Raw genomic sequence first — 20,055 nt, forward strand, 5'->3', positions numbered from 1 at the left:
CTGTGGTTGGGACGAAGATCATGGGTACGTATCAGAGAAATGAGACCTCGTCACTTCCTCTCCCTCATGTTGGAGTGTAACCCATGTACACTCATTGAAAAACTACAGACAAATGAAGAAAATATTAAAAAGGAGCTCCCAATGTTAACCTCGACTGTTCATATATTTTTGTTATCAATATATTGGTTCACGAGTTATCAAACAGAGTGACCACTATATTCGTCATGGGGGTGTGTCTGTCTGTCTGTCTGTCTGTCTGTCTGTCCGCAGCATAACTACCCGATGATATCATCCGGTCTTGATGAAACTTGGGTGGGAGGTTGATATCATGATCTAGTTGTGTCCTGCCTAGAGTGGGTGTATTGCGCCCATTGTGGGCGGAGACGCCCGAAAAAGATGTCTTTTTAGGGGGTAATCGAGTTCAAGCTACATCTTCTCCGAGGGGTTTGGGGGAATCTGACAGGGGTTTCGATATTTCGTTCGGCCAATGTCATGTGTCTAGCCCCACGGAGCTTGATTTTTCATTTTTGCCCCAAGGTCAAGGTCACAAGGTCACAAAATTTATAAAAGTCGATTTTTGATGGTTTTATTACATTGTTCGCTTCCTGATAGGATGAAATGTCATACATGATCTTATATTATCACATACATCATAAAATACAAGTTTTCCAACAAATTTCAGAATCTTTGAGCTTTGAAGGTCAGAAAGGTCAAATTTTCAAAGTTGTCGGAATGGAACCGAATTTTCGGTATTGTGTAGCTAACTAACCTCATAACTGATTATACATTATTTTCTATCTCATTTCAAGGTCAGTAACCTTCGTTTTGAGATTTCCAGGCCAGCACCACACACAATTACGTACAGCTTGCTCTTAAAGGCCTGCGCACGCAGCGCATTGGGGCACTTTGTAAATAGGCATGTACTCCGCATGTCGGGGGCTGACACCTACCACGTGGGCACCCGACCCCCCAGTCCGAGCCTGTTTCGGTTATAGTCCGTACTTTGTCATTGAATACCGCTCGCTCGTGAACCATCGTCATCTCCTGACTTGTTTATTCTTATGTTTATACTGCTCCGCACAGAGTCTTAAATAACGGTAAATATTATGATGAATTATTTCTCGGAGTGATCTATTTAAATGATCTTTGTGGTTGATTATTTTATTGGATTGAAGGATTTATAATACTATATGCTTACCTGTACTACCACATCTGCATTCAAGCTAGTTGCAAAGCTATTGTAAATACGTAAGCAACAATTAAATAAATCTGTTATATTTTGTTTTCCAAATGAGCGGCTCTATCCCTATTTATGTTTGCCATGGTAAACGATCGAGATGGTATGAAGTTATGTTTTGGTTAAAATTGCCAGGGTGTGCTTTTCACTCATGTAATCCTTGTGATTGGATCACCATGAGAAGATATTTTTCACGACTGAGGATAGGAGCATCATTCCTTGAGGATAGCCAATCGGCCACATCTAAGACGGTGCAGAGACCCTTGTTGGTCATACAGGGCATGCACAAAGCAGCAGCAGCAGTGAGGTTTCCATGCGATGATTATCTTCAAACTTGAGTTTGAATAACAAAGGACGTGTGTGTATGGTGAGCAACTCGGCAAACGTAAATATTTATAAATACCAACTGAATGGGTCAAGATTATTATTGAAATGTCAGTTTTAAAATAAAAAGACCAAATTACTGACGTATTACTACAATATGCCCAAACCAGGACATAAATGTAGTTTGGTGTAGTAGATTCCACCATGTTGTGAAATTATCGGAAAGCTTGGCAGACAAACTTACCAACAGGGGCTCAAAGAGCAATTCAATCTTGGCACGATATAAGATGTCCTCCAGTGCTCTCTTCCCAGCATCCCATTCACCATTATAACTTCAAACATCACAAAAATAAAAAAAAGAGGCTGCAATACATCACTTTCATTTCATTTCCTCACAGGACGGATTTCCTCACAGACAAAAAGATACATCTGTAATACAGCAACGAGGAACAATAAGGACACACAGCAGCAGAAATAATGTAATAAAAGTCGCAGTTTTCATGCAGCAAAAACAAGGCAATGACACTATTACGATAAGAGTTGTGGAATACCTCACCCGCCTACATTGCAAAATAATTAAGGCCAGAAGCACGTGACTATTTAGGAAAGGCACACAGCCATTTTTAGACATCTATTTTCACCCCTCATCACTTTGAAGTTTCAATCCACCCAAATGCTCCTTCAGTGGTCCATACAAATGGAAATTACACAATGAAAAACTTGGAATGCAGAAAAAGTTTCATTGATTCTAAATAATTTCACAAGGTGGAAATGAGGCTTTGGAAAATTTTCAGGTAATGAGAAAAATTTCTGATTAAACCACATATTGAAACACAAATGTAGACAAGAGTGATCCTCACATGGCATAATGAACTGTTTCCAGCATCTGCACCATGAACATAGCTGCCAAATTGATCCTTGGATGCTTGTCTCTAAATCCCATACGGTGGTCTGGCCGTGGCAACCCACTCATGCTCATCCTTGAAGAGGAAGAGGAAGAAGAGGAAAAAGAAGGAAAAGAAGAAGAAAAATAAGAGAAAAAGGGGAAGAAGAAGGCATATTGGGTGGTGGAGTCAGTGTGGTGGGAGGGGGACACCAAACACATGCATAACTGGACCATTTAACAATGGCACAACTTTTCTGACGAAATAAGAAAATAATTTGTAGTAACAACTGTAGAAATACAGGACAAACCAAATGATTAATCAAAAACAAATTTTACATTTAGAATACATAGATTTCATTTCACTTTAAATTACATCATAATGATAACATAGAAAAAGCATACACCAATTGATTAATGGGAGAGTGCAGGGGTAGTGCACTCGCCTTTAATGGTCCACAGATAAATAATTATTTTTGATGTAATTATATGATTTTAATAAAATAAACAAAGAAGTGAACGTGATTTTTAAATTCCAATAATTTTTGGGGTGTTACAGTTAAAAAAGCAAACCTGGTGGGTACCGCTCCTAAAAATTCCAGACGGTCATGACGTCATATGCGTGACATGATGTAATCGAGGGAAAGATTGTCTCAGCATGCAATGGATAATGGCCACACAACTCGCTTAAGAGTCGTCAGAAAGTGAATTTGACGAATCAAATCTTTTCGCTCGCAGAGCTATCCGGCGGCTGTAGCTAAAAGCAACGAGAGGTAAACCACATCACGCCTTACCGTGAAATGGGGTGAATAGGGACAGCAAGGTGAATAGGGACACAAACTGAAAAAAGTTTGGAAACTTTTTTCGCTGAAAATTGATAACCATACTGATTTGTTGATATTTGGGTTGAAAGTGTTCTCTTGTTTTAAAAAAAAAGCAACTTATAGTCCCTATTAACCCCATATATGGGTTAAATAGGAATAAATAGGATTTTTATGGCTGTCCCTATTCACCCCGTAAAACGGGGTGAATAGGGACAGTCACTAACACAAAAAAATAATAATCAAGAAATAGGGACAGTTTGGAAAAACTTTTTATCCCATATTTTTTTTCATTGGCACCGTGGTTTATATTATGGGTGCATATTATGTGCATCCATCTCAACTATCAATTTAGCAATATGTTGGAAACTCAGGATTGTTTCTTGATTATTATTTTTTTGTATTAGTGACTGTCCCTATTCACCCGTAAAACGGGGTGAATAGGGACAGCCATAAAAATCCTATTTATTCCTATTTAACCCATATATGGGGTTAATAGGGACTATAAGTTGCTTTTTTAAAAAACAAGAGAACACTTTCAACCCAAATATCAACAAATCAGTATGGTTATCAATTTTCAGCGAAAAAAGTTTCCAAACTTTTTTCAGTTTGTGTCCCTATTCACCTTGCTGTCCCTATTCACCCCATTTCACGGTACTGCAGCACTAGACACGTACACCTGCCCCGTGAAAAAACAAAACAAGCGCCACATGAAACACAAGCAAGAAAGCTGAAATTGGGACGGAAGTTCACCTTCCAGCATGACAATGACCCGAAGCACACAGCTAAAGCTACACTGGAGTGGCTAATGTACAAAAAGATAAAAGTCCTTGAGTGGCCCAGAATCGAAAATCTGTGACAAGACTTGAAGATTGCTGTCCATAAACGCTCCCCATGCAACTTGACTGAGCTTGAACAGTTTTGTACAGAGTCATGTCTGCATGTGAAGGTGGTATGTCACTGTTGTAGTTAGTGATGGTATTGATGGTTTTGTACAAGTGTTTGGTCTTCGTTGAGTGGTCAAGTTTTTGCAGAAGGAAGTGACAGTTTGTTTTTCACGAATGTTTTGTTGTTAATTTCTGTGTTTAGTGATTGAATCCTTTCTACTAGGTCTGATGCTTTGAGTGTTGGTGTGTTGTGTTTTAGGTTCTGTCGTTGTCTGATGAAGTGTGTGATTTCCATTGTGCAGTTGGGGTGGAAACATGGTTGATTTTGATGCTGTGAGGGTGCTAGCTCTGAAGAACAATTGACAGGTCTCAAGAGGCTATTAAGACTCGGAGTGTTCCTTTCCCACAGAAGACAGATTATGGGCTTTTCCAGCTTCCATACCTACTCCAACCCTCAAAATTATCTTGGACTTGCATCGTCAGCACTTTCAAACATCTGCACTACTCCAAACTCTGCTTGTTCTGACGTGCTCGGTGTCAAAGCCACTCCTAGATTCTGACAGGTATTTTTTAACACTCTACAGGTATTAAGTGAGGCCTCATCTAGAATGCTGTGTTCATTTCTGACCACCACATCTGAGGAAGGATATAGCACACATGAACTAATATCTCACCTGTATTCAGATAAATCACACCTGTGTGTAAATCACACCTGTGTTGAACTTTACCTGGCAATAATGCAAATATTCCTACCTGGAAAAAATCTTACAAAAGGAGCCGATGGAGCTCTGTTGCATTGATGTGATGTACATGTTGTAGTGTTGCAGCAGGAACGTCAACACTTGAAATCTGAAATATGACACAGAAAATAAAGTTCAGTGAAGAAAATACAAATTTAAAAAAAATTCTCATCCTGGAAATTTCTACCTCCTCAAGATAGAATGTGCAGTCTTTCAATCCCTTTAATGTTGTTACATCTTTGAAGATAAGTCAATAAATGAAGTGAATTTTACTACCATGTGTGTAATATGAGTGATATTAGTACATGTGTGTAGTGTGTATGATATTAGTACATGTGTGTAATATGTGTGATAGTAGTACATGTGTGTAGTGTGTATGATATTAGTACATGTGTGTAATATGTGTGATAGTAGTACATGTGTGTAGTGTGTATGATATTAGTACATGTGTGTAGTGTGTATGATATTAGTACATGTGTGTAATATGTGTGATATTAGTACATGTGTGTAGTGTGTATGATATTAGTACATGTGTGTAATATGAGTGATATTAGTACATGTGTGTAGTGTGTATGATATTAGTACATGTGTGTAATATGTGTGATAGTAGTACATGTGTGTAATATGTATGTTATGAGGACATGTATCTAATATGTGTGATAGTTGTGCAAGTGTGTAATATGAGTGACACATGTGATATTAGACACATGTACATGTGTGTAATATGAGTGATATTAGTACATGTGTGTAATATGTGTGATAGTAGTACATGTGTGTAATATGTATGTCATGAGGACATGTATCTAATATGTGTGATAGTAGTGCAAGTGTGTAATATGAGTGATATTTGTACATGTGTGTAATATTGGTACATGTGTGTAATGAGTGATATTAGTACATGTGTGTAATATTGGTACATGTGTGTAATATGAGTGATATTAGCACATGTGTGTAATATGTATGATATTAGTACATGTGTGTAATACATGCGATAGTAGTACATGTGTGTAATATGTATGTTATTAGTACATGTATCTAATATATGCAATAGTAGAGGAAGTGTGTAATATGTATGTTATTAGTACATGTGTGTAATATGTGAGATATTACTGCATGCATGTAGTACATTTTATTCGGTGATATATTGCAGGGACATGTGCGAGTCATTTTTAACCACTTAGTGCCAGACTTCCTGGTGTGTGGGGCTTGTAATTGTGCTGCACATAATGCTGTGCCACTACTACGAGAATGTATCTTTCTGGAGCAGCCAGGAGTCATTGGGTTTTTGCTTGGTGAAGGAGTCAAACCGTATTAACATTATTTAGACAATGACTGCACAATGTGATATGAACTGTAAGCTGTGCTAAAACATGTATGAATGATGTGAATGGTTTTGAAAAGGATGGACAAGTGTGTGCGATGAATCGAGGAGACTTGGGCGACCAATATCTATCACAGAGAAAAATGTAGCCAGGATTGAGGGACTGATTTGCGAGGATAGACAATATACCAGTCGTTGCTATTATGGATCTGCCTCATGGTACAGTGCATGCCATAATCCACAAAAGTTTGGTTTTCACCAAACTTTTCCCCAAAGAAACCAAACACCCTTCATCTCCTTTTTCTTCCAACTCTCTAGCCTTTCCAACTCTAGTTTCCTCCAGACTCACTCAACCCTTTCTCCTTCTTTCTCAAATCCACATCCTCACTTAGAGACTTTTGCCAGATTATTTTTCACGGTTTTGTTTAAATATTATTTACATATGTTTGAACTTTCCCCTACAGTGTTTTATTCAGTGGTTTATTACAACACGCGGTTTTTCTTCCTATTTAAAAGGCTTTTTTCAATTTCCTCTTCAATTCATTCCACTTCAAAAAATTTTCAATCTCTTACAATTCTTCCTCCCTACATTCTCTAAACTCACCTTCATTCCACCCCTCTATCGTTTTCAAACGGATCTCTGACTTGAAAATCACAATAAACCCAGTTTGTAATAAATTTTCGTTTTTCATTAATCATCGACTTTCTAACTCCCCACTCACACCTCTCCTCCTAAACTCCCCCCTCCCCTCCTAAACTCTCCCATCACCCCTACCCTCCTAAACCCCCCCTCGCTCCTCCCCTCCTAAACTCCCCCCTCACCCCTCTCCTTCAAAACTCCCCCCAACCCCTCCCCTTCAAAACTACCCCACTCAACCTCTCCCCTCCAAAACTCCCCCCTTACCCCTCCCTTTCAATTCTCCCCACTCACCCCTCCCTTTCAATTCTCCCCCCTCACCCCTCCCCTCCAAATCTCCCACCTTCCCCCTCCCCTAAAAAAAACTTCCCCCCAACTCCTCCCCTTCAAAATCTCCGCCCCCCCCTAACATCTTTCTCCAATTCTCCCCCCTTCTCCCCTCCCCCTCAAAGCTGCCTCCTACCCACTTCGACTCCATTCTATCTCATACCTCCACCAACTCCAACCTTCTACTTTGCTCTGCCCCCCCTCAAGCAACCCCTCACTGTGCCTCTTCCCATCACCATCAAACCTTTTGTCCTCCTCATACTTCCCTTTCTCCTAACTCTTCTGCAATCTCTGACACACTATCAACAGCTCTCCCTACCTCCTCCTCTTCTTCTTCTTTATCTTACCATACCCCTCGCCTCCTCTGGCCTGCACCCGATGCTCCCCCTCCCTCTTCCTTAATGATATGGACCTCAAACATCCAGGGCCTTCGCTCAAACCTGATTGATCTATCCATACAGGATGCTTCTGTCAAAACAGACGTAATCTGCTTAACAGAAACTTTCCTCCTTCAAGATGTCTCTGATTCCTTAATATCTCTTCCTGGTTACTCCCGCCCCCGGTATGATAGACCCGAGCCTCGTGCTGGTGGTGGGGTTGCTATCTTTATCAAAAACTCTCTTCCTCACTCTCCTTGCACTGCCCTCTCTCCACCCTACCCCCAGGAGTACCTTTGGCTATGGCTTCCTCTCCGCTTCTACCTTTTGTTCACATGTGTTTTGTACCGTCCTCCAAACAGTGATGACTCCATTTACATTTCGCTGTCTGACAACATGGACCAACTTCTATCCACTCATCCCAACTCTCTCTTCCTCATATGTGGCGACTTCAACTGTCATCATGCCAGCTGGCTGGGTGTGAGTTCCTCTCTCACCAGCCATGGCACCTCAGCAAAGGACTTCTGTGACTCATTGGGACTGACACAATCTGTCAATTTCCCAACCCAGATCTCAGTCAACAGAGCATCTTCTCTTCTAGACGTGGTTATGACAAACTTCTCTGCAAATGTCTGCTGCTCTTCTTCTGCTCCAATCGGTTCTTCTGATCATGTGCTTGTAAAAGTGGACATCTCTCTGGTCATTCTCAGAGAGCCTCCTCAGCGTCGACGAGTCTGGCATTTCACTCAGGCCGACAGGCATGGTCTTCAAGCCGCCATCAATAATCTGGACTGGTCTCCCATCTCCACTGCCTCTGACATCAATTCTTCCTGGGAATTCTTCCAAAGTAAACTGCTCTCTCTCATGCACAGATTTATCCCATCTCGTCATCAGTCGTCATACCCTTCCTCCCGTCCAGGGTACACTGACTCTTGTGGTGAGGCAGTTGCCTTGAAACAACTTGCCTTTACCTCTTGGAAGGCAAATCCAAATGAAGGCAATCTCAGTTCCTTCCACCAAGCTCGGAACAAGTGTGTGTCTACCTTCAGGAGAGCCAGGAAGCACCATCTCTCTATTCTCAAGAATTAACTCTCAAACCTGTCTCCTTCCTCCAAGTCCTGGTGGCATCTGGACAAATTTGTTTCTGGTTTTTGTTCCCCCACCATCCCCTCCCTTACCTCAAATGGCTACACAATTAAACACCGCTCTGCTCACCAAACTCTCCTCCTATGGTATCCCTGGAAATCTCCATGCATGGCTTGCGGACTTCCTCTCTGGTCATAGTCAACATGTGGCCCTGAATGGATTTCTCTCGTCTCCCCTTCCTGTTCAGGCTGGAGTTCCCCAAGGCAGTGTTCTGGGCCTTGTGCTTTTTCTGGTCTTCATCAATGATATCTCCGACTCTCTGGAAAATTCTCTCTATCTCTTTGCTGATGACTCCACTCTCTGCCGCTCCATTCCTCATCCCTCAGATCGGCAGTTTGCAGCCTCCTCACTCTCTGCAGACCTGGACAAAATCACAAACTGGTCAAACAAGTGGAACATGTCTTTCAAACCTGACAAATCTCACACTCTCACTATGTCTCTCCGAAACGACCGACTGGACAACCCTCCCATTTCCTTTTCAACAATCCTCTCCAATAAGTTGTGTCACTCAAGCTTTTGGGTCTCACTACCTGCCATGATCTTTCCTGGGAAAACCACATTTCCAAGCTGGCCTCCAAAGCCAGTTGCCGACTGGGCATCCTCCGCCGTGCGAAGTCCTTCCTTGGCACACCTGAGCTCCACACCACATACAAGGCTTTCATCTGCAGCTCAATGGAATACTGCTCTCCCCTCTGGGCTGGTGCTCCTGCCTCACACCTAGCTCGGCTTCACGCTGTTGAAACCAAAGCTTTCAGAATCATTGGAATCTCCCATGATGAAGCCGATTGTGAGGGCCTTTCACTCACTCACCGCAGGCAGGTAGGTCGTCTTTCTGTCTTCTATAGACTCCTATCCGGCCTAGCTCCCCCAGCTCTATCTGTAGTCCGTGGGCTGGGCAGGGTTTACATGCACCCCCCCCCCCCCACAACTTAACTTCCCGGGTATGTCCATGTACCCCCCACTCTAGGGGTTAGGAAAAACCATGTTAACAGAAAAAAAACTCATTCCCAAGGTACGTCCCACGCATATTTTGATGTTACCCCCCTGTGTCAGTGATTTCCGAAAATTAGGGGTAGGCGAAATTCAAATGGCCATAACTTTTTACCTCGTCATCCTATGGTTGCATATGACCCCTCAAAATGTTTGTCCTGGGACACTCTTTACAATGATATGTGTTATATGCAAATGAGGTCACTAATGAGGTCACCAGAGGTCAAACTATGAGGGAATGAGTTTTTTTTCTGTTAACATGGTTTTTCCTAACCCCACGAGTGGGGGGTACATGGACATACCCGGGAAGTTAAGTTGTGGGGGGGGGGGGGGGTACATGTAAACCCTACTCAGCCCACGGACTACTGTGCTCTGTCCCCCAAATATTCCTGCAGGTCACACAAGATCTGCCAGCAACCCTCTTCTGGTGAAATTGCCAAAATCAAGACTCTCTGCTCACCTTCACTCTTTCATTCTCCCACCTCTGGAACAAACTCTCTCACTCTCTTCAATCCCACTCCTCCCTCCAGGTCTTTAAACCAGCTGTTCACCACCATCTCTTATCTTCCCCCAATCCAAAACCTTGATCTTTTCTACCGCCGTTAATTCACCCCAGATCCACTTTTTTGAAATAACAACTTCTTTCCTGGAAGTCCTAGCAGTGTCCATGTGTTTTATTTCTCTCCCGCCCCCTCCCCTCCCCCCTTCCCATGCTTCCTCCCCCCAAGCCTTCTCTGCCCCACAGATCTCCCGATGTCCCTGTTCTCTGCTGTTGTACTTGTGTGCTTCCCTCTCTCTCCACATCTCGTCTCCCGCTCCCTTTATTGTATGTTTTGTGCGTCCATGTTTTTTTTGTCTGATTAATGTTAGTTCTTACACGAGCCTCAATCTTGTATACAAAAAAAAGAATAGAGAAAAAAAAAGTGCGATTGGTGGGTGCCAAAATACTAACTGATGAACACAGACACGTTTGCGAATTTTCTGGTCTTCGCCAGCGATGTAAGGTTGAAAGCTATGCATTTTTGGCACTATCATCACCACAGACGAAAGATATGTTCAATATTCCAAACACGAGTATAAATGGGAATACATGGAATGGAAGCACGCATCATCACCAACACCAAAAAGGTTCAAGTCATGTCCAAGTGTCAGGAAAGTGATGATGACAATATTCTTGGACCAGAAGGATGTTCTTGTCACGCACTTCAATGTGTACCATGAAACAGTAGCAAATGCAACAAACTCCTATTGAAACAATTCTGGCTGCAGCACAACAAGTGCAAGGAACAAAATTTAAGCCAACAACACGAACAAACCATCGTGATGTACTGAACTCTGATGTAATTCCGCAATACGTCAACACGTGCCAACACAGTGAGGACTACAGTGCAATGCAATGAGGGGTTTGCTTTTTAACCATTACCCAATCCATCTTCCAGTCCGAATTTTCATGTTTGTCCTGATGAAGGAAGTTCTTCTTGGTCGCAAGTTCAGTGATGACGAGAGCTCCAAGTGGTGGTGCAGGAATAGATCAGGGACCAAGCAACATCATTTCAGTAAGAGGACATCCATAACCTTGTGAAGTGGTGACAGAAGTATGTAGATGTTCCAGGGGAGTATGTTGAAAAATAAGTGTTTATCAACAGAGATGCGTATTTGCTGAGTAATTCACTAATTTATTTTAAACATAGAAGGGCACAGACAAAGAAATGGACAGAGAGCTCTCTCATTTCTAGGCATGCATAACACACACACGCACACACACCATGTGCTCACCTATTCTGGGCTGTTATCCACTCGTGGTGATGAATTTCCCGATGGTAAACCAATTTTTTCACTTTACTCTTCTGGATCATGTAGTCTGTGAATCCAAATGAGCCAAATGCACAAGGCTGTAAAAAAAAAAGCACACGGTAAGAAAGAAAGCACCACCCATTTTCACTCCAGACTCACTCCCCGACCCTCTCCCAATTTCCTCTCCAAACACTCCCTCCAGACTCGCTCTTCCTCCATTTTCCCTCTGGACTACTCACTGCCCTGCCCCTCCCCCACTCCATACACACACTCCCTCCCATCAATTTCTACTATTCCATTAGATGGTGGATGGTCACGCGAGACTGACGCCAGCTTCGAGCAAGCCCGGCGTCCCTGTTTTGTCAATCACTGGCGTGGATAAATAACTGCCTGATGATTTTAGAGGATTTCACCAAATTTGGTCACAGAATTGTTTACTGCAGCACTTCCACTACCACAAGCAAGAGGTTCAAGCCAACTCTCTGTATGTCCAAGAAAACTTTTATATTGTCTGGTATGCAGCCTCGATTTATCTGTTGTCCTGCTTCGGTATTTGAGGTCCACTCTTCAAAGCGGTTGTCTGAATTCCTCAATGAGCAGAAACAGCAGGAGGCAATTGATATGTCCTTTCCCATGATCTTTCCCTTCAAAGTTCTTCAAATTTACTCATTCCACTTCCAAAAAAAATTCAATCTCTTATAATTCTTTCTCACTACATGCTGTAAATTCACATTCATTCCACCCCTCCTCTATCGTTCTTAAACGGATCGCTAACTTGAAAATGACAATAAATCCAATTTGTTATAAATGTTCGTCTTTCATTAATCATCCACTTTCTAAACTCCCCCCTTGCCCCTCCCCTCCTAAACTCCCCCATTACCCCTCCCCTCCTACACACCCCCCTAACCCCTCCCCTTCAAAACTCCCCCCAACCCCTCCCCTTCAAATCTCCTCCCCGACCATCCCTCTCCAATTCTCCCCCCTCCCACCTCCTTCTCAAAGCTGCCTCCTCCCGACTTCATCTCCCTTCTATCTCATACCTCCACCTCCCCCAACCTTCTACTTTCCTCTGCCACCCCTCAAAGAACCCCTCACTGTGCCTCATCCCTTCACCATCAAACCTTTCGTCCTCATCCTTCCCTTTCTTGTAACTCTTCTGTAATCTCTGACACACTATCAACTGCTCTTCCTACCTTCCCCTGTCATCCTTCATCTGCCCCTACCCCTCCCCTCCCCTGTCCTGCACCCGATGCTCCCCCTCTCTCCTCATTAACGATATGGACCTGAAACATCCGGGGCCTTTGCTCAAACCTGATTGATCTCTCCATTCAGGTTGCTTCTGACAATCCAGACTTGATCTGCTTAACAGAAACTTTCCTCCTTCAAAATGTCTCTGATTCCTTAATATCTCTTCCTGGTTACTCCCTCCTCCGGTATGATAGACCTGAGCCTCGTCCTGGTGGTGGGGTTGCTATCTTTATCAAAAACTCTCTTCCTCACTCTCCTTGCACTGCCCTCTCTCCATCCCACCCCCAGGATTACCTCTGGCTACGGCTTCCTCTTCGCTCCCACCTTTTGTTCATGTGTGTTCTGTACCGTCCTCCAAACAGTGATGACTCCATTTACATGTCCCTGTCTGACAACATGGACCAACTTCTATCAACTCATCCCAACTCTCTCTTCCTCATATGTGGCGACTTCAACTGTTATCATGCCAGCTGGCTGGGTGTGGGTTCCTCTCTCACCAGCCATGGCACCTCAGCAAAGGACTTCTGTGACTCATTGGGACCGACACAATCTGTCAATTTCCCGACCCGGATCTCAGTCAACGGAACATCTTCTCTTCTGGACTTGGTTATGACAAACTTCTCTGCAAATGTCTGCTGCTCTTCTTCTGCTCCAATCGGTTCTTCTGATCATGTGCTTGTTAAAGTGGACATCTCTCTGGCCATTCTCAGAGAGCCTCCTCAGCGCCGACGAGTCTGGCATTTCACTCAGGCCGACTGGCACGGGCTGCAAGCAGCCATCAATCATCTGGACTGGTCTCCCATCTCTACTGCCTCTGACATCAACTCTTCCTGGGAATTCTTCCAAAGCAAACTGCTCTCTCTCATGCACAGATTTATCCCATGTCATCTTCAGTTGTCTTACCCTTCATCCCGTCCATGGTACACTGAATCTTGTGGTGAGGCAGTTGCCCTGAAACAACTTGCCTTTGCCTCTTGGAAGGCAAATCCAACTGAAGGCAAACTCAGTTCCTTCCACCAAGCTCGGAACAAGGGTGTGCCAGAAAGCACTATCTCTCCACACTCAAGAATGAACTCTCAAACCTGTCTCCTTCCTCCAAATCCTGGTGGTGTCTGGTCAAATCCGTTTCAGGTGTTTGTTCCCCCTCCATCCCCTCTCTCACCTCAAATGGCTACACAGTTGACACCGCACGTGACAAAGCCGAATGCCTCAACTCTGTGTTTGCCTCAAAATCTTGTGTCCCAAACCCATCTCTCTCTGTTCCCACCTTTTCCAGTCGAACCCAACTGCTCCTGAACTCTGTTTCCTTCTCTCCTGATAAGGTGGAGAAGTTTTTGTCAAACCTCAATTCTGATTCTGCAACTGGACCAGATGGCATCAGCCCACGGGTACTAAAATCCTGCTCTGCCACTCTATCTCACCCTCTCTCTGTTCTTTTCACCCTCTCTTTTGCTCAAGGTCATCTGCCAGCATTTTGGAAATCAGCAAACATTACCGCTTTACACAAAAAATGTGCAAAAACAGATCCTTGCAACTACAGATCAATCAGCCTGCTCCCAATTATAAGCAAAGTCATGGAATCCATTATTGCTTCGGATATCAAATCCTTCCTCTTCTCCAATGGCTTGATCTCCGATCATCAATTTGGATTCAGACCAGGTCATTCTACTCTGGACATGTTGCTTCTGCTGTCTCAACAATGGATGGAGGTCCTGAATGCCAAACAGGCAGTCAGAGCTGTCTCCCTTGACATATCACGTGCCTTCGATACAGTCTGGCACTCAGCTCTGCTCACCAAACTCTCCTCCTATGGTATCCATGGAAATCTCCACACATGGCTTGCGGACTTCCTCTCTCGTCGTAGTCAACGTGTGGCCCTGATTTGATTTCTCTCATCACCCCTTCCTGTTCTGGCTGGAGTTCCCCAAGGTAGTGTTCTGGGCCCTGTGCTTTTTCTGGTCTTCATCAACGATCTCTCCGACTCTCTGGAAAATCCTCTCTATCTCTTTGCTGATGACTCCACTGTCTGCCGCTCAATTCCTCATCCCTCAGATCAGCAGCCTGCAGCTTCCTCACTCACTGCAGACCTGGACAAAATCACAGACTAGTCAAACAAGTGGAACATGTCTTTCAATCCTGACAAATCTCACATTCTTACGATGTCTCTCCGAAAAGACCGACTGGAAAACCCTGCCACCTACTTTCTCAACAATCCTCTCCAAGAAGTTCTGTCGCTCAAGCTTTTGGGTCTCACGATCTGCCATGATCTTTCTTGGGAAAACCACATTTCCAAGCTGGCGTCCAAAGGCAGTCGCCGACTGGGCATCCTCCGGCGTGCGAAGTCCTTCCTTGGCACACCTGAGCTCCTCACCACATACAAGGCTTTCATCCACAGCTCAATGGAATACTTTTCTCCCCTCTTGGCCGGTGCTCCTGCCTCACACCTAACTCGGCTTCACGCTGTTGAAGCCAAAGCTTTCAGAATCATTGGAATCTCCTGCGATGAAGCTAACTCCGAGGGCCTTTCACTCACTCACCGCAGGCAGGTTGGTGGTCTTTGTCTTCTACCGACTCCTCTCCGGCCTTGCTGCCCCAGCTCTCTCTGTGCTCTGTCCCCCAAATATTCCTACAGGTCGCACAAGATATGCCAGCAACCCTCTTATGGTTAAACTGCCAAAATCTAGGCTCTCTGCTCACCTTCACTCTTTCATTCCCCTTTTCTCCCACCTCTGGAACAAACTCCCCCACTCCCTTCAATCCCATTCCTCCCTCCAGGTCTTTAAAACAGCTGTTCACCACCATCTCTTATCTTCCCCCATCCAAAACCTTGATCTTTTCTACCCCCGCTAATTCACCCCAGATACATTTTTTCGAAATTCCAACTTCTTTCCTGGAAGTCCTTGCAGTGTCCATATGTTTTATACCTCTCCCACCTCTCCCCAAGCCCTCTCCCTCCCACAGTTCTCTCGATGTCCCTGCTCTCAAATGTTGTGTTTGTGTCCTTCCCCCTCTCTCCCATCTTGTCTACCGCTCCCCGTATTTTGTGTTTTATGTGTCGGTTTGTGTCGGTTTGACTTTTTGTGTGATTAATGTTGGCTCTTTCACGAGCCTCGATCTTGTATTAAAAAAAAAACAAAAAAAAAACATCTTTCCCTTCAAGACATAATCTTAGGACCTACGCTATTTTTAGCGATATCAATGATCCGTCCAATTGTCTTGAAAATGGACATTATTATTTTGCTAATCATTCCACACTGTGCAGAATGGTACATCACTTGCAAAACACCAGCTGCCGAATCCCTTTCATTACACCTGGACGAGAAAAGCCGCTAGACAGCTGCCTAGCATATGATGTTCAAAGCTGGCAGGTCGCGTGCTCTCACACTGTCTCTCTACAAGGATCGGCAATCAAACCAACAAATCCACTTCTCTAGATAACCACTGGAAAAGGTGTAGTTCCTGGAACCCCCTTGACCTCAATATGTGCCACATATCAACAAAATGGCATCAACTGCTAATCCCTACCTGGGTATCTCCGTAGAACCAAGGCATTCCTGAGCCACATCGAGCTCATCACGATGTTTCAGGCTTTTATATGGAGCTTCACGGAGACCCCCACTCTGCACTGGTTCTGCTTCTAAACTTTCTCCTTCTTTAGGTGGTCATAAACAGTCTCCTGCATCATTGGAATCACAGGAGGCAGATACCTGGGAACTGTCACATTCCTATCAGTGGCATGTTGGTGGGCAATATTTTATACAAACCTACATCTGACCTTGCTCCTGCCTTCTGCCCAAACCTACCTATGCCTTCTACTAGCCATTCCAAGTATGTGTTCTTCAAGAAGCCCTCACCTGATAACTCTCCCAAATTCCAAGCTGGTTGCCCATCTCCACTAAATCTTCCTCACTTCAGTCCTCCAAATGTGCTACCCATCACTACATGTTGCACTCACCCATGCACATCCACAATATCTTCGACACACACCAATTATTTCCCATTAAATTATTCTCTGAGCCATTGTTATTAGTTTCTGTTATTCCTCCTTGTGCAAGTTCATCGACACACATCGACACATATATATATATATATATATATATATATACACACACACACACACACACACACACACACACACACACACACACACACACACACACACACACACACACACACACACACACACACACACACCCTTTGGAAGTCTGTAAACCTGCTGCTATTTAGCTACTCCAAGAGCCTGGACCCTTGTGAAAAAGAAACCTCACTTCCTCATTTTTTCTCCTGACTCACTCTCCCTCCCCCACCATTCTCCATCCCTAACACCTCAGCCAACTCACTCTCCCCCATTTTCTCTCCCCTCACTTGTTTCCTCTCTACCCCTCTCCATACTAACTCCCCTCCCTTCTCTTTTCCCTCCCCTCTATCTCTATTCCCTCCTGCTACAGCCCACATTTTTTTAACCTCACCTCATGGTAAACAGAAGGTTGTGAAAGAGAGGGCACCACAAAAGATGACATCATGTCACCATCCAGACTTCTAACTTCCTGAAAAACAGCAATGGTTTATAAGACTAGTAAAACAAGCGTTACGCCTAGGTCCCCCGTCGGTGAAGTGATGTGAGTTGACAAAGTGGAAGACGCAAGGCGGCCATCTTGGGTTTTGACGTGGCGACCCAATTTTCAATAGCGTTCTCCCTTATGCGTAGATACACCCACACACCAGATTAGAAGTTGGTACTTCGCTTATTTTTCAAGATATTCATCTCACAAGGTTCAGACATACATGGCGGTGGCCATCTTGGGTTTTGACGTGGCGACCCAATTTTCAACAGCGTTCTCCCTTATGCGTAGATACACCCACACACCAGATTAGAAGTTGGTACTTCGCTTATTTTTCAAGATATTCATCTCACAAGGTTCAGACATACATGGCGGTGGCCATCTTGGGTTTTGACGTGGCGACCCAATTTTCAACAGCGTTCTCCCTTATGCGTAGATACACCCACACACCAGATTAGAAGTTGGTACTTCGCTTATTTTTCAAGATATTCCGCTCATAATGTTCAGACATACATGGCGGCGGACATCTTGGATTTTGACGTGTCGACCCAATTTTCAATGGGGTTCTTCCTTATGCGTAGATACACCCACCCACCAGATTAGAAGTTAGTAGTTCGTTTATTTTTCAAGATATTTCGCTCACAAGGTTCAGACATACATGGCGGCGGCCATCTTGGATTTTGACGTGGCGACCCAATTTGGAATAGCGTTCTTCCTTGTGCCGAGATACACACACACCAAATTAGAAGTTGGTACTTCACTTATTTTTCAAGGTATTCCGCTCACAAGGTTCAGACATATATATGGTGGCGGCCATATTGGATTTTGACGTGGCGACCCAATTTTCAATAGCGTTCTTCCTTATGCCGAGATACACCCACACACCAGATTAGAAGTTGGTACTTCGCTTATTTTTCAAGATATTCCGCTCACAAGGTTCAGACATACATGGCGTCAGACATACATGGCGGCGGCGATCTTGGATTTTGACGTGGGTTGCACCCACACACCAAATTCGAATGCGGTCCTTCGCGTACGCACGCACGCACGCATGGGCGGACACACGGACGGAGGGGAAAACCATAGTCCCCCTTTCGCTCCGCGGTGCGACGGGGGACAATGAAACTACCAACCCGTACCTTATGCCATCAATATATTATGGCATCAATAGTGTATATTATGGCATCAATGGAAATACTGTTTGGGATCAATTATATTTTGAGTAAGGAAGCCGACAAAGCGACAAAACAAAGCAAAGCTAATTGTGTGTGTGTGTGTGTGTGTGTGTGTGTGTGTGTGTGTGTGTGTGTGTGTGTGTGTGTGTGTGTGTGTGTGTGTGTGTCTTTGGTTGTTACCCCCTTAGGCAGGTTTCAGAAGGTGGAATGGAGCCTTCCAGGTGTCGATGTATCAACCTCCGTTTCAATAAGGGATAATGTTTCAATGATTCATGGACCAAGCTGTGAGGTTTTCTTGTTCCCAAAGTTTTGTCCCGAGGGATCATTTGAGGATTGTCACCGAGCTCCAGACAGCTTACAACTGCAGTTCGTTTGTCATAATATTCCCAGGGATGGGGTTTAAGATCTCTGAAGGTTCGTTTTTTATCATTCCCGTTGCTCCATTAATCACTGGTACAATTTTGGCACTCTTCAGCTTCTATGGTCTTTTCATTTCATTCTTCAGGTTTTGGCTATTTGATCATTTTCTTTATTTCTGCGGTATTTAGGTCAAAATTGCTGGGTACTGACACCTCAATTAGCAATGCCTTCTTTTCTTTTTTGCACCTAAGGAGTATATCCGGTCACAATGCTTTGTTTTCAATGTTCACATTCGATGGGATCATCAGGCCGTATGTGAGCATTACTTCCTTGCTTTCCATGATTACTTTCAGTTCATGTTTTCATGAGTTTTGTGGAATTGGGATATTGAAGCTTTTGCAGATGTGCCAGTTGATTACTCTACATATCTTGCTGTGCCTTTCGGTGTACAGCTGTTCTGACATGAGTTTTTTTTACATCCCGATAGGAATTGGCTCGTGCTTTCTGTTTCTACCTTGCAGAACCGACACTTGTCCGATTGACTCAGTCCTGCCAGCTATTGGTAATTACCCTGCGCTCGCGAAGCGAAAAGCAGGGTTAGGCATTCGGTTGCATGCGTACGTGTCTGCATTTAAAAAATTCATTTTCTCGGCAACCGTTGGTCCGATTGACACGAAATTTTACCATAGGAGTGCCTCCGCCTGTAGAATTTTTTTATTCATAATTATGACGTCATAGGTCACATGGTACAGGTGCCATCTTGGAAAAACGTTACACCTCCATATCTACCAAACCGCTCAATGGAAAAAATTGAAACATGGATCATTGTCAAGTACTCCTCATGGGAATAAGATATACTCATGATGTCATCGATGCTTTCATTATGATGTCATAATTCGACAAGTACAATGCTTCATTTGATCAGTATGAAAAAAAAAAATCCTCTGCAATTGTTAGCCCAATGGACATGAAATTTTCAGAATATGAGCGGCTCCTCCTGTAGAATTTATTTAATGATAATTATGACGTCATAGGTCACATGGCACAGGCACCATCTTGGAAAAATCTTAAAAAGTTGCACCTCTACGTCTCCCAAACCGCTCAATGGAAAAATTTGAAATGTGGCTCATTGTCAAGTACTCCCCTTGGGGAATAAGGTATGTTGATAACGTCATAATTCGACAATTGCAACGCTCGATTCGATCAGTATGAATTTTTTTCTCTGC

The 20,055-nt window shown here is 43.8% G+C and overlaps 1 protein-coding gene across 5 annotated transcripts in view; it reads right to left on the bottom strand.

Moving 5' to 3' along the window:
- Positions 1–20,055, bottom strand: part of LOC137431586 (hyccin) — a 576,074-nt gene that overhangs the window by 11,022 nt on the left and 544,997 nt on the right. For all 5 annotated transcript variants that reach the window (XM_078782117.1, XM_078782116.1, XM_078782119.1 and 2 more), the window contains exons 5-9: positions 17,202–17,279; positions 11,467–11,582; positions 4,906–5,001; positions 2,422–2,541; positions 1,806–1,893 (exon numbers count right to left, since the gene is read on the bottom strand). In XM_078782117.1, the coding sequence (XP_078638243.1) occupies positions 1,806–1,893; positions 2,422–2,541; positions 4,906–5,001; positions 11,467–11,582; positions 17,202–17,279 (498 nt within the window). The remainder of the gene's footprint in view (positions 1–1,805; positions 1,894–2,421; positions 2,542–4,905; positions 5,002–11,466; positions 11,583–17,201; positions 17,280–20,055) is intronic.

The sequence above is a fragment of the Myxine glutinosa genome, chromosome 7 (genome assembly GCF_964187855.1).
Source record: "Myxine glutinosa chromosome 7, kmMyxGlut1.1, whole genome shotgun sequence".
Lineage (NCBI taxonomy): Eukaryota > Metazoa > Chordata > Myxini > Myxiniformes > Myxinidae > Myxine > Myxine glutinosa.